Source organism: Lepidochelys olivacea, assembly GCF_965140295.1.
Source record: "Lepidochelys olivacea isolate rLepOli2 genome assembly, chromosome: 12".
Taxonomy (NCBI): domain Eukaryota; kingdom Metazoa; phylum Chordata; order Testudines; family Cheloniidae; genus Lepidochelys; species Lepidochelys olivacea.
Genome location: NC_140422.1, coordinates 37,510,607 through 37,525,580, shown reverse-complemented (window position 1 = coordinate 37,525,580; position 14,974 = coordinate 37,510,607). Strand labels below are relative to the sequence as shown.

The 14,974-nt window shown below is 45.1% G+C and overlaps 1 protein-coding gene across 2 annotated transcripts in view; it reads left to right on the top strand.

The window, feature by feature from the left end:
* KLHDC4 (kelch domain containing 4) overlaps window positions 1-14,974 on the top strand; it is a 44,780-nt gene that overhangs the window by 3,057 nt on the left and 26,749 nt on the right. For both annotated transcript variants that reach the window (XM_084644320.1, XM_084644319.1), the window contains exons 3-5: window positions 925-1,003; window positions 3,369-3,467; window positions 8,507-8,643. In XM_084644320.1, coding sequence (XP_084500446.1) covers window positions 925-1,003; window positions 3,369-3,467; window positions 8,507-8,643 — 315 coding nt within the window. The remainder of the gene's footprint in view (window positions 1-924; window positions 1,004-3,368; window positions 3,468-8,506; window positions 8,644-14,974) is intronic.

Here is a 14,974-nt window from a genome sequence, read left to right as displayed (position 1 = left end):
AGGGACCAGTAACACCTCTCTGCTAACAGCTGCTTTTTATCTTCCCTTCAGCCTGCTAAAAAGAGCCAAAGTGGGGAATCTTATCGAAGCTGGTGGTTAGATCTGAGGGCTTTGGGCGGTATAACATAGATTAATGAAGGGGAACCTTATGACTTGGGCTGGAAAGCTGAGGGCATGCTACCCTAAAATTGTTGGTAAAATTGTTATGAGAATGCCTTGTGAGATACAAGATACAGTGGGCTAGTGGCCGGAGCACAGGATCGGTATCCTGGCACTGCAAGGTTCTAGACCTGTAGCTGCCACTGATTCAGTGCCTTGAACGACACTTGACCTTTCTGTATCTGTACCCCCTCTGTAAGGAGGAGATAATGATACTTGCCTACCTCAGAAAGCAGTTGGGCGGATCAGTTAACAAGGAGCTTCTTTGAGGTCTGATCCCGTGAAGTGCTAGATGCTGTCAAACTCCTGTTACATACAGGTGTGGGAATCTGAAGCGAACAGCGGTATCTATGGAAGAATGGTGCAGATAACTTAAAATGAGACAGCCCAATTAGAGCCGTAGCTGCGTGTCATGACAAAGCTAATCTTTGCTCCTTATTCATCAGCATTAAAATTAAAATCATGTCAAAGGCCGTGGTAAATGACAATGTAATGTGTGTTCCTAAAATAGGAGAGGATTTCAGATTAGCCTTTCTGGAAGTTTCCAAAAAGTTAATTTCTTCAGAAAGTTTTTGGCTTGGAAATAAAAAAAAATGATCAGGAACTCGTAGCTGTGTGGGTGATGGAGAGGCACTTTGGCCTAGAGGGGAGACGTGCTAGGGCTTGTTAAATTATGCATCCAGAACTGTAGCGAGTAGCCTCTGAGCTGAGTTACAAATGGTTCTGTTATGTGCTGATGTCTGCCCATCTCTCTTTCTGATGCAGGCTGAACGCCTCCTTGTCTGCTCATCCCGAGAGAGACGAATTGATCCTTTTTGGAGGTGAATATTTCAATGGCCAAAAAGTAAAGTATTCTTCCATTTATCTATCCTTCCCCTCCCTCCCCCATTGCCTTGACTGTAATTTGTACGGGTTTCATCTGGAGCAAAAATTCCAAGCGGAGGTCATCAAATATACATTTTTCTCAGAATAAGAGCAAAATAGCCTTTAATTCCATGCTAATACTGTCTCACACCTAAGCTGAGCTGTGTCGGCAGGATCAAGGAGCACTGGGGTCCATTAAGGGGTCAGAGTGATTGCATAAGCAACAATATTGCAGGGCGTCATAATTTCTCTAGGCTTGATATGGACCATATTTACCCCTCATCTTTGGTTCCTGTTGTACTGTGTGTTTGCCCCGCTTGCCCCACCATGAAAGTGAGATGCTTCTGTTAGCCCAGAAGGGGTAAGCACTGGTGGTCCCTCAACAGTTCCTGCCTCCAAATCTTGAACTTACTTACCATATTCCTGGAGGTGGGAAGCTCCTTGTGCTTCCTGGAAGCTCAAGTCTGTTTATAGTCATCGGGCTTTGATTCAGTGCTACCCTAGCCTGCGTTGGCTGTTAACAAGCTCCACTCACGTCAGTCATTTCCCCTTGCTTTCAATCTGTCATAGCTGAGCACCACCTTTATAGTACTCATCAGAACGGCCAGACTGGGTGAGACCAATGGTCCATCTAGCCCAGTATCCTGTCATCTGACAGTGGCCAGATGCTTCAGAGGGAATGAACAGAACAAGGCAATTATCGAATGATCCATCTCCTGTCATCAACTCCCAGCTTCTGGTAATCAGAGGTTCAGGGACACCCAGAGCATGGTTCTCTATCCCTGCCCATCCTGGCTAATAGCTATTGATGGACCTATCCTCTAGGAACTTATCTAGTTCTTTTTTGAACCCTCTTAAGTTTTGGGCTTCACAACATCCTCCAGCAATGAGTTCCACAGGTTGACTGTGTGTTATGTGAAGAAATACTTCCTTATCTTTGTTTTAAACCCGCTGCCTATTAATTTCATTGGATGACCCCTAGTTCTTGTGTTATGTGAAGGAGTAAATGACACTTTCTTATTTACTTTCTCGACACCAGTAAAGATTTTATAGATTCTATCATATCCCCTCTTAGTCTTCTCTTTTCCAAGCTGAAAAGTCCCAGTCTTTTTAATCTCTCCTCATATGGAAGCTGTTCCAGACCCCTAATAATTTTTGTTGCCCTTCTCTGTACCTTTTCCAATTCTAATACATCTTTTCAGAGATGGAGCGACCACATCTCCCCACAGTATTCAAAGTGTGGGCATACCCGGGATTTATATAAAGGCATTAGGATATTTTTTGTCTTATTAGATATCCCTTTCCTAATGGTTCCTAACATTACCATGCATTTATCAACATTGAATTTCATCTGTCGTTTTGTTGCCTCGTCACCCAGTTCTGTGAGATCCCTTTGTAACTCTTCGCAGTCTGCTTTGGACTTAACTATTTTGAGTAATTCTGTATTGTCTGCAAATTTTGACACCTCACTGTTTACCCCTTTTTTCAGATCATTTATGAATATGTTGAACAGCAGTGGTCCCAGTATAGACCTCTGGGGGACCCCACTATTTACCTCTCTTCATTCTGAAAACTGACCATTTATTCCTCCCCTTTGTTTTCTATCTTTTAACTGGTTACAGATCCATGGGAGAACCTTCCCTCTTATTGCTGGACTGCTTACTTTGCATAAGAGCCTTTGCTGAGGCACCTTGTCAAAGGCTTGCTGAAAGTCCAAGTGGATATATCCACTGGATAACCCTTGTCCCCATGTTTGTTGACCCCCTTATCATGGGCAGCCTTAGGCTGTGCAGCTGTGTTGGGCTCCATCTTTCAGGAGCTTCACATCTCAAACATGCACCCAATCCACCAGCCAGGGAGCCATCCCTGATTTTCCCCACAGTGGTACCATTTTGCCCAGGCACCAGCAGGTTGTGCTGCAGACTGACTTCCCTAAATAGTATCCTTGACATAGAAAGCTGTTCCTCAGCCACATCTCCTGGCTTCTTGGCCCATGTAAGCTGTGTGTGGAGGCTTTTTGCTGTCTGAGGTGACTGCCAGCAGGGAGATGGTGGTTGGACCTTCTCACAAATGGGGTGGGAACAGGATGGTTCCGTCCGCGTATTTGCATAGGGCCCGGCAAGCCGCAAACCCAATCCTGCCTATGGCACTCTGATCCCCTAGCATGAGAGCAGAGTGATGCCATGGACCCAGCAGGCTGGCCTTGTCTTGTTCTTGCTTAGTAGAAAAGGACTGTTGCATTCTTTCAGCCTCTGGTAGAGGCAGGTTGAGAATTTGACATGCTTCTGTTGGGTAAAGTTAAATGGTGAGTTCTGGTGATACCATTTTCCTTTTCCCTCCCACAGACGTTCCTGTATAATGAGCTGTACATTTACAACATCCGGAAGAACAGCTGGAGTAAAGTAGATATCCCAAATCCTCCTCCCAGGCGCTGTGCCCATCAGGTAAAGCACTTAGAATTACTCTTGATGTTGTTTCAGAGTAGCAGCCGTGTTAGTCTGTATTCGCAAAAAGAAAAGGAGGACTTGTGGCACCTTAGACACGAACCCATTTATTTGAGCATGAGCTTTCGTGAGCTACAGCTCACTTCTGTAGCTCACGAAAGCTCATGCTCAAATAAATTGGTTAGTCTCTAAGGTGCCACAAGTACTCCTTTTCTTGATGTTGTATTTCAAGATGCTATGGTAATAGACAGCTGTGTTTCCAAGGGGTTAGGACTTCTTAGTATCCTAGTCACAATGCGATGCCAACATTGTGATCAAGCTGTGGCTCATTGTGCTGAGAAATTAGAGGGATGATCCTTCACTGTGACTTAAATGAGTCAAAGTGTACCATAGAATCTCTATGATAATAAGAGTATAGCAGTAGAAATAGGCTACTGATCACCTGACCGGCATGGTGATGGTGATTGTCACCTCTCTGGGGTGGAGACGCATGTCTCTCTCCCTCCTGACCAGGGGGTTTTAAGGCTGTACAGCTCCCTGCCTTTCACTGTGATATTCCCAGCAAGCCAGACTGCTGAAAATGGCCAGTATCTGCTCCTTGCTTTGTTTCCGAGGGCTAGGACCAGTGTATTGCTTGCAGTTTACAAGTTACCACACAGCTCCTTCTAATGCTACAGTAACAGCATTAGGAGGCCAAAGTCTTTCTAACCTTCCGCAAGAGTTGGGGCCCGCTTGGGCAGATAGTCCTGTGCATTCGCTGGATCAGGAAGAAGAGCCCCAAGTCAGTTTAAGATGAGTCTGTTTATTCAAAAATCCTTTTGGTCCCTTGGTCTCTGGAGAATCCAGTTGGAATGAGTACATGCATGCCTTCCCAGGACATGGTACTTCTCTGGGGGTTGCAATCTGGGTGATTTGCCTTCAGCACCACCCATGGTTTTGGTTCCTGGAGGAGCTGTGGCAGCCCTCCCCCATGGAGCAGGACACAGTCGAACATAAACCATGCAATTAATACAGTGGACCCCAAAGATACTTCAACTTAATTCAATAAAATCTCCCAAGGATGTGGCAGGAAGCTGCCATATCTGTCCCAAACAATTTCCCCACATTCTGCAGAGGCAGCTGATGCCTGTGCAAAGGAAATTATTTTGCAGTTTCCGAGGTACTCCGACCATCAGGCTTCTGTTGTTCCTTCGAGGATGTGCAGCCCTTCACCTCTGAGTTACCAGCTCAAGTTAGGTGAGGGAGCAGTTCGGTCTTCCTCTCCTCTGGCACATTTGCCAATATGGTTGCTTGTCAGTGCCAGTTGTGGAGATGGTTTTTATTACGCAAACAGCGGTGCCCTGCGAATTAGGCCGAGTCCTCTCCCAACTCATTTCACACAGGCCAGCTGTATTAGCTGCCTTCTGTAGAGGGTGGATCTTGGTGCAGGAGGTAATCTGGCCCTGTAGGTTTAAAAAGTTGCCTTAGGAACACGGTATTTGTCAAACAGGATCAGAACATTGGTTCCTCAACCTGCAGTAACATACAGAGACAGTTGTCCAGTGACATGCATGCTCTGGGGTGGGGATCCAACTTTCATTTACCCTCGTGACAGCTAACCTAAACTTCAGACTTGCTCCACGTTGTCCATGTCTCTCCTCTGGTACTTTTACATTCTCCCAGTTAAGCGTGATGAGGCGGACTAAAGCCCCAATCCTCTGCTTGTGCTGCGTGAGTCACCCCTTCACAGACCCCCACTGATTTCAGTCGCGGGCTGCTGGTGCGGTGCACAGTGTGGAACTGGGGGCATAGCTGTGGGATGATTAGCATGGGTTAGGTTTTTTTTGTAGCAATTAGAAAAGTAATATCTTTTTTCTCTTCTAACCCAGCCTCCTCTGATGTTCTCTTCCCCCTATTGGCAAAGACAGAATCACCCTGACGCTCTGATACACCACGAGGGATCTTAGGGGAGGGGCTTTTCAACGAGTACTACTTGGTTTAAAGAACCCAAAGTTGCTTAATAAAACCTTGCCCTTCTGTAGCGCCCTTCAGCTGGATCTCAAAGTGATTTTCAAGCTAGGTAAAGGGCCTGCAATGTCACTGAAATGCATCCACTGCGTTGGCGGGGCAGTTTTTTACATGCGCAGAGCAGTGTAGGACAGGAAAGGAAAACAATATGGAATTCAGAGAGGAGCAGCGTTACTGCTCTGTGTGAAATGTGGCAGGACACCAGGTAAAATACCTGATTTTACCAAAACAAACAAACAAGGGATCTCTGATTGCCACAAGAGGTCAGGATCTTGGCTGTGTGTCTCATCTGAAAGACAGCAGCACAGTACCGCTGGCATCATGTTGGATCAGGTATTCTTATTTGTAGTATAGAATCACCTAGGAGCTCCAGTCATGGACCGGAGGCCTTTCGTGCTCGGTGCTATGCAAACACAGAAGAAAGATAATCCCTCTCCCAAAATGCTTAGAATCTGGGCATAAGAGAAGAGACAACAGATGGAGGCACGCAGACCTAGGGGAGAGTACAAGGAAACCATGAGGCAATATTGGTCAGCATGACAGGCTGTGGTCTCAGCAGGCCGGCAGCTTGAACGATGGTCACATTTCTGTTAGGTTTCACAGCAGACTCAGCTACTGATTCGGAAGGAACAGCGCCACTTGCTGAATCAGCAACTCCATTTCCCGCAGTGCCTGGGTTCCTTATTCAAGTCTTCACCTCGTCCAACTTTGCAAAGCTTGTGAAATTCTTATTATTTAATATTTATATGACTGTAGGGCCCAAAGGCTCCAATCAGGATCAGGCCTCTTTGTGCTGGTTGTGGTACGAATATAGAGGTAGACTTGATCCTTGCCTCAAGAGTTTGTGATGAAATTACACCACCAGGTGAAAGAGCTGCAGGGAAACAGGATTCTAAAACATGGATTCATTTCCCATTTTGCACTGTGATGAGTACCTGAGCATTTTCTGCAGGCAGAAGTATCAAGGATGGGTGACCCTAGAAGGAAGATTCATATCAGTCTTCAGGTTTCTTGGAAGTTTCCTTTCACATATAATGGTCCTATCTGTAAATGCTCACTCCTAAGCGTGGTAATACTTACTACGGTGAGTTGTCCCAGCAACTTCAAATGGACTACTCATGGTAGTAAGTACTACACCCAGGAGTAAGTGCTTGCAGGATTGGGCCCTTTGATTTCCCAGAATCTTTGCACTATACAGACAGCTGTTCGTAGCGAATTATATTTACATAACTTTAAAATCTCCTAAGAAAAATCTTAAAATAGATGATGTTGTTGTGAAACCTTGAGGTACGGTATTGGAGCATTTAAGATTGTATATTCCAGATGGTAGATGTGACAAGTATTAACTAGGGAGTACATAAAATTGTTAATCAAACACAGGCAGGCAAAGCATTTACTTTTCCAAATGGGCTAGGATCTAAATTAATGCATCGTTCATGTGCGTGGTATTAATCCTAGTTACAAGCTGGTGCATTTTTGATAAACCACGAGATAAGTCTGGGAAAGTAACTTCAAATAATACTTTTAAATAGGCATGGAATATGATGTCGTAGAACAAATGCATTAAATTGCCAGAAGCTAGGGTTTTCTTTTGTTGAAAGGAGATCCTTTTTGCTTATACAAGCACTGCTAATCCTGGCTGTTTGAAGTGACAATATCCAGCAGGCATCCGATGAAGTGAGCTGTAGCTCACGAAAGCTCATGCTCAAATAAATTGGTTAGTCTCTAAGGTGCCACAAGGAAACCTTTTCTTTTTGTCCAGCAGGTGGCACTCTCACAATTAAATCTTACTACCAGGCTGACTACCAGGGAATTGCAAGAGACAACTAACTGCTCATGTCATTTTTTGTTTTAATTTTACCTGGAGCGCTTTGTGGTGTATTTTCTGTTTGATACTTAATTACTGTTACATGGGAGAAAATTCAGCCCAGTTAACTGACTAATCTCTTGCCTTCCCTGCAACTTTGTTTGTAAAGCTGGTCCCTCATTAGCTAGCAGTTAAACAGAAGTGCGTCTCTGGATCATCTGTGCATACCTGCAGCCTCGTTTGTTAGCTCTAGCCTCTGACACAGAATCTCCCCTTGGCATGACATCCTGCTGTTCTACCTTACAGCCAATAGGCTTTGGGTGAGAATGGCCACAAACAAATGCTACCAAGTATTTGTGAATCTGGGATCTTGGCTTTGCAATTGATTTGGAGCCATATCTTCAAAGTGGTGCACACAATGACATACATGCTTTTGTACTTGCCCAACTTCTGTTTGCAAATACCAGATCCCCCGTGGAAATCATGTGTTTGTACAAGCACGGAGCCAGGTAGGTATCTACATTACAACATACTTGCCTGCAAATCCATGATGTTCATATGCATTATCTCTCAGCGAGTATAAATTAGGCTTATGCCCAAATCTTGGGAGACCCAGGGCAAGGAGTTGAGCCTGAGTCTCCCAAGTCATAGGCTGGTGCTCAGACTACTGGACCATCTTTCCTGTCATGGTGGTTCCTCTCATGAGGTCGCCTGCCCTTTTGTGGCACATTATCTACAAGTAAGAAGGCAGGAACTTCCCCTTTCTGTATGCCACTGTGTCTTCCCCAGCCAACCTGTGTGTTGTCTATGGGATGCATGGCGAGAGCTGAACGATCGGAGAGCTGCTACCAAACCCCAGTCTCTGGCACGATAGTCTAGAGAGCTTCTCCTCTTGCTGCGGGGGAGAGACTTTAAACATTTCTTTTGAAAGATAAATCCCAATGAATTTTCCCAATGTGAGCCAGATTAACAGACCTGGCAGCATGATGCTGCAGCGAAGGATGCACCAGAAATCTACTGTAGACAATAAGCGATTTTTGAATTTCATCTCCAGATTTCTTGTCCTTCCATCCCTTAAGAGCGACCGTAGCTAAGCGATGCCGCAACAGTTGCTGCTATTTGTCTGCAATGTCGTGTTCCAGAAGCGGCTGCATGTTTGACTGACGAAATTCCTGAGCCCCTGATTTTTTAAAGGCAATATGACGTGTTCTTTCTCTTCTGGCAGGCTGCAGTGGTGCCCCAGGGGGGTGGACAGCTGTGGGTATTCGGTGGAGAGTTTGCTTCTCCTGACGGAGAGCAGTTTTACCACTACAAGGATCTCTGGGTTCTGCATTTGGCCACCAAGACTTGGGAGCACATCAAGTAAGTGAGATGTTCTGAAATTAACCCTGTTGACTTCAGTGGGAGCTGCATTTGCTCAGGCCCCTGTGTGGCTGCATGATTTTCCAGCTGTCTTCAGGTCTACCTTTGTGGGCTCTGATTATTTCTCATGGTGCATGTGCTAGAAAAGGTGGAGATGCTCTGTGACTCCCATGGGGCCTGCATCCAGGAATCAACAGAAAATGAGAGACACGCTCTCAGTGGGCAAAACTGTAGCCCTTTGTTATCGAACAAGTTCTGCAGCACAGCTGGTTTTCTGCATTGTCATTCTCTGCCATGACCAGCACTGTTGTGTGGCTTATTCTCCCCTCCCACTCTGGACAGCGACATCTATCCTATTTTAATGCAATTCCCTTTCATTGCTCCATCCATCTAGGCTCTTAGAGAGGCTTCGCCTTGGTTAAGAGTTTGCTTGGAGGGATGGTACAGCCCTGGGAGGAGCAGGCCTCCTTGCTTAGCCACATGACTACGCCAGAGGGGAACTGAAGGGAATCAACTCTACCTCTCTATTTTGAGTTTAAAAACATGTTTAAATACCTGGCCACAGAGCAAAGTTCTTGCATACAGTTAGCAATCACTGCCCCAGAGAGGCCCAGTGGTGGAATAGCTGAGGTCTTATGCATATGAGCACCTCCCTGCACTTTGGCTACTAGCTTTTATTATTTATAAAATTAATATATATATATAAAGATGCGTTTACAAGAGAGGGTGAGGGTGGCTTTGAGGATAAGGTTATGGACTGAGGTAGAGCAGCTCTGGGTTCAATCCTTGGCTCTACTACTGACCCTCTCTGTGACCCTGAGCAAGTCACTTAAATTTCTCTTTGTCTCAGATCCCCATCTATAAAATGGGGATGATAGTCCTTACTGTGTCTGTCTTGTCTGCTTTGAGTGTGAGATCCTCAGGGCAAGGATTGTCTCTTACAATATCTTTGCATGTATAGTAGGACAGTGGTCAGGGAGTTAAGCCACAGGACTGGGAATCTGGAGACTGTTTCTCTCCTGATTTTACAGCTGACTTGCTGGGTAACCGTCCCTGTTTTACCTATCTGTAAAATGGGAGTAAGAATACTTCCCTGCTTCTCAAGAGGATGTCAGAGGCCTAAGTTGCTAGTATTAATGTCGCCCTTAGAAACCCTGGGATGGAAGGTGCGTGACATGCAGAGGCTGTCAATGACAATGCAAAGAAACAGTTATGGGGGATTCCCGGCATGGGCTTCGGACATTTGACCACTCGATCAGAATCCAACTGATTCTCATTTTCAACAGCCCACTGGAGGCTGAGAGGGAGTTAGTCCTTGATCTACCTATCTTGCTCTTATGAGTTTGGAAAAATCTATGCACGTGTATTGCCCTGCAGGTGACACCCCCCCCCCCCAAATCCACACACACACCCCCCAAATCCAGGTGCTTCTGTGCGTTACTGTTCCGGTAGGATGAAATCAGTGGCAGCAGCCTGGGGTTCCTAAGTAACTTGTGTGGACAGCCCCAGGACAACCCTGCAGTACCCAACAAGTGTATCTGACTCTGCCACAGGAGGTACCCAGCATGAGCTTCTGCACACTGCTGAGATGAATTTAAAGTTTGCATTTCATTAGGGGCCCAGTCCTGCCAGATGTACATGCCCTCAATTCTCATTGACTTCAGGAGGTCCTCAGCACCTTGCCGGGTCAGACCCTACTCTTGTATTTACTTTACCTTTTGATGTTTAGCTTCACAATGATAAACCCACGTGCACTGCACATAGAATAGAATTTAGAATATCAGGGTTGGAAGGGACCTCAGGAGGTCATCTAGTCCAACCCCCTGCTCAAAGCAGGACCAATCCCCAACTAAATCATCCAATGGAAAGAGATCTTGGTTTCAAACTTCCAGTGCATGGTTATCATCAACAAACATGGCAAGGGGGGGAAATATAGTTTTTGCATAACGATAAATACATTACCCTTGAAGTCAATGGAAGTTGAGGGCACTCAGCACTGTGTAGGATTGGGCCCGCATTGAAATACCAGCTTTCAGGGTTAATGAGCAGAAGTACTAGGTACCTCTTCTTGCTGGGAGAGCGTAATACCTCCCCCATGAAAAACTGTCACATAAGAACAGAACAGCTGGTCAGACCATGGTCTGTCTTGCCCAGTTTCCTGTCTCTGTGGCCTGTACTCATGCTTCAGGGGGAGTGTACTGATCAGGGACATTAAGAGTGATCACCCCAAATGACCCCAAGTATGGGCTTGCATCCCTGACCATCATGGCTAATAGCCATTGATGGACCTGTCCTCCATGAACTTGCCCAGTTCTCTTTTGAACCCAGTTGTACTTTGGGCCATCGCACCATCCTATGGCAATGAGTTCCACAGGGTGAGCTGTGCGTTGTGTGAAAAAGTACTTCCTCTTGTTTGTTGCTTGTGGTGATGCCATGCTGCAGTTCACTTGGTTGTGATTATGTTTTGTTGCCCTCAAATATATGATTATAATTAGAGATGTAACTATTTCATAATTAAACCAATGTTCCTGTTTCTATGCATGGGGCTAATCATTGCATCCTATTAACATTTAACAACCCTGAAACTTTTAACATTCAGGATACCTTTTCCCTGGGATCTTATGTCGTCATGGCCACATGGCTTGCAATCCTGTGTCCATTTGTTCCCTTGTTTTGCAGGCAATTTGCTTGCTGGAAGCCTGTCTTTCAGTTTGGTCTGCATTTCATGATAGCACATGTGCTATGCTCCTGATGTTAAAATAAAAACAAAGTGCATCTCTGCCTCCTCTTTGGGAAGAGGTCCAAGATCTGTGTTAATGAGAGATTTCGCAGAGGAGGCTGGGATGGGGGGGAAGATGTCTTTGTTTTAATGCTAACCTGACCAAGTGTGAAAATCAAGTTTCTGCTGTCTTTGTGTTGTTTCATGTGGCATCTTGATTACAGTCTGCAAGGGAAGTGGGGAAGCACGGACAAAGCAGATCAAATTTGCTGTATTACGTTTTTGTCGGAGGTGTGAAACATGGTGCACTTGCTTTCTTTGGAACTTTTGTCTGCTCTCTCAGGCCCTGATCCTGCATGTGTGTAGCTTTATTCATGAGAGTATTTCCACTGACGTTTATGGGAAAGCTGCTGTGAATAAAGTTATACACCTGCTTAAGCGGTTGCCAGACGGAGGCCTAGATGCTGGCTACCTGTTGGGATTATTGTTCCCATGGGGATGGGTGATGCCGGGCATAACCAATCCATTGTTACTAGAAGCCGGTACCTGAATACCTGCTGGAGTGGCATGTCAAAAACCAGAATGAGTGTAGTGGTTGTGGAGTTGCTGGACCAGTGCGGCTACATGGGAGTCATGTTGCATTATCAACTCTCGTGTTATGAGGCTTCAGTTAGCAGTTGCAACATCAGCTTAACACACCCACTGTATAGCCTGCATGGAGATGAATACATGCGGTGGGCAAATTTATCCAGTGAAACAGCAGAGCCCAGCGTATGGGAGATTACAAGTTCGCCTTCTGCCAGCACCTTGACACTGTTGATTTGATTAATCTGTGCCACTGGGATAGCAGGTGGCATTGCGAGAGCACTGCTGTGAAAAAGCATTGAGCAACAAACCACCCCTGTTCTGAACAGCTGTTTCTCCAGCCTTTCGGTGTATTCCTCTTAAAACAAAAACAAAGAAATGGCTGGAAAAATGGAAGACAATTTCCAAATGGTGCCAGAAATTGATTTATTGAGATTACCCTGCTGTGGGCTCTGAAATGTGGAGTGGTTTCAGGTGTCGCAAGCGCACACTGACGGTTCAGTCCATTGTGCGTGAGGTGCGTTCAGTATGTGTTGGACTGCATGGCTTCCTGGAACCATCTTGGAGCACCTGATTTCTACCCTTTCCATCCTTCTCAATAATAGTCTTTTATATAATGCCCCTGGGGCTAAAGTATCCTGAGTTCAATTCCTGGCTATGTCACAAACTTCCTGTCTGACCCTGGGTGTCACTCAGTCTCCTTGTACTTCAGTTCCCCATCTGTAAAATGCAGATAATGCTGCTCTTTTTCTTTCACTTTCCCCTGTCCTGGCTTTGGGGCAGGGACTGTCTTTAGCACAATGGGGCCCTGAATTTGATTTAGGTCTTGCGAATAATAATAAGAGCTTGTGTGGGATTTGTGTTTAGAGTCCTAATAATTTCTTACATATATTTATTTCAAAGCTTCCTTGAAATTCCAAACTGGAATATTTACTTCTGAGTGAATAAAGTGTAATGATTACACAGACTTCATCTGTGACCATAGGCATGTCTCTCAATCTGTGAGTCGGTTTCCCATGTGGAAAATGTGGATAATATTACCTGTCTCTGCTCTTTTTCTGTGTTGTCTATTTAGATTGCAAGCTTTTTGAGGTTCTCTCACTATGTGTAGGTACAGCGCCTAGCACCGTGGGGCTCCAGTCTCTGCTCTTAGATTCTAGGTGCGACTGTAATACAAATCGTAACAAATAATCCCAAAGCCCTTCACTTACTACAATATACATGCCGCACTATTGAATGCAGCCACCTCTGGGGTGGAGACTGATGCATGGTAAATTAGCCACCAGTGGCGAGGGAGATGAAATTTTAGCCAAGGTTACATGGTAACACCATTACCCTCTCTTCGGTGCCTCAGATTCCCCATCAGTAAGATGGGGATAATGATACTGATGTCATCTGCAATGCACTTTGAGATCTCTGGATGAAATGCGCTAGATAAGAGTCAGATGTTATAAGACTGTGACCCAGGTCCCGGGGGAGCCATACTGAGGTTACTTAATTTGGGCAAACGGCAAAGAATGGGGCAGACAATCGCCAAAGCTGGTGTCATTCCAGTATTTAGATCCACCAAGTTAGCCTCATAATAGCTTCTATAATACCTTACTGGTTGGTTACCCAGAAGCCAAAACACAGGTCCCTTGAAGTAACCCAGCCTTAGATCTCCACTCAAGTCATATATGATGAGGGTTACTGAAAATCTTATTAATCGTATCAGAAAGTTCTACCAATCCCAAAGGATCGGACACATTACCTTCCAGGTTAATGAATATTCCAGATCTTACCCAAATACGCATTTACAGCCAATTCTTATTAACTAAACTAAAATTTATTAAAATAGAAAAGAGAGAGAGTATTGGTTAGAGATCACTATACATACCGTCTGTAAGCGAGGACTGGCCTGTCTCCCAAGATCTGTGAGAGTGAAGGATCATTCTTCAGGATAGGTTGTAGATCCTTGATGGTGCGTTGGAGAGGTTTTAGTTGGGGGCTGAAGGTGATGGCTAGTGGCGTTCTGTTACTTTCTTTGTTGGGCCTGTCCTGTAGTAGGTGACTTCTGGGTACTCTTCTGGCTCTGTCAATCTGTTTCTTCACTTCAGCAGGTGGGTATTGTAGTTGTAAAAATGCTTGATAGAGATCTTGTAGGTGTTTGTCTCTGTCTGAGCGGTTGGAGCAAATGTGGTTGTATCGTAGAGCTTGGCTGTAGACAATGGATCGTGTGATGTGGTCTGGATGAAAGCTGGAGGCATGTAGGTAGGAATAGCAGTCAGTAGGTTTCCGGTATAGGGTGGTGTTTATGTGGCCATCGCTTATTAGCACTGTAGTGTCCAGGAAGTGGATCTCTTGTGTGGACTGTCCAGGCTGAGGTTGATGATGGGATGGAAATTGTTGAAATCATGGTGGAATTCCTCAAGGGCTTCTTTTCCATGGGTCCAGATGATGAAGATGTCATCAGTGTAGCGTAAGTAGAGTAGGGGCATTAGGGGACGAGTGCTGAGGAAGCATTGTTCTAAGTCAGCCATAAAAATGTTGGCATACTGTGGGGCCATGTGAGATGGTGAGCTTTGTAGTTGCAAAGAGTTCTTTTGGAATTAGTCCATAGTCCAAAATTGATATTCAGGGTGATCCAGGTGGGACTGGAGATCTCAGTCTTATGACTCAAGCTTCCCTTGCATAAAGCATCAAGCAGATCTGACATGAAAATGGATCAGGACCCAAGCCACCTTCATACAGTTCCAGGCCTTCTTTTGACAGCTTGGATAGGCCTTAGGCGAACAATAGGCAATCATCAAGACTTTGAAGTAGACCTGTTTCCTAAACATCACCAGTAATTAGCTACGTGGATTAACAAAAGGCAATTGCCTGTTTTCCACCTTTCGCGGGTGATTTGCAATATGCTTCAAAGAGAGCTCAATACAGTGATATCCCTATATTTCCAGTTCATTAACTGAATACAGCACAGACAGGAACTGTTTGATTACATTGTTAACTTCTAACAATATATATGTAAACACACAAAAACACAAACAT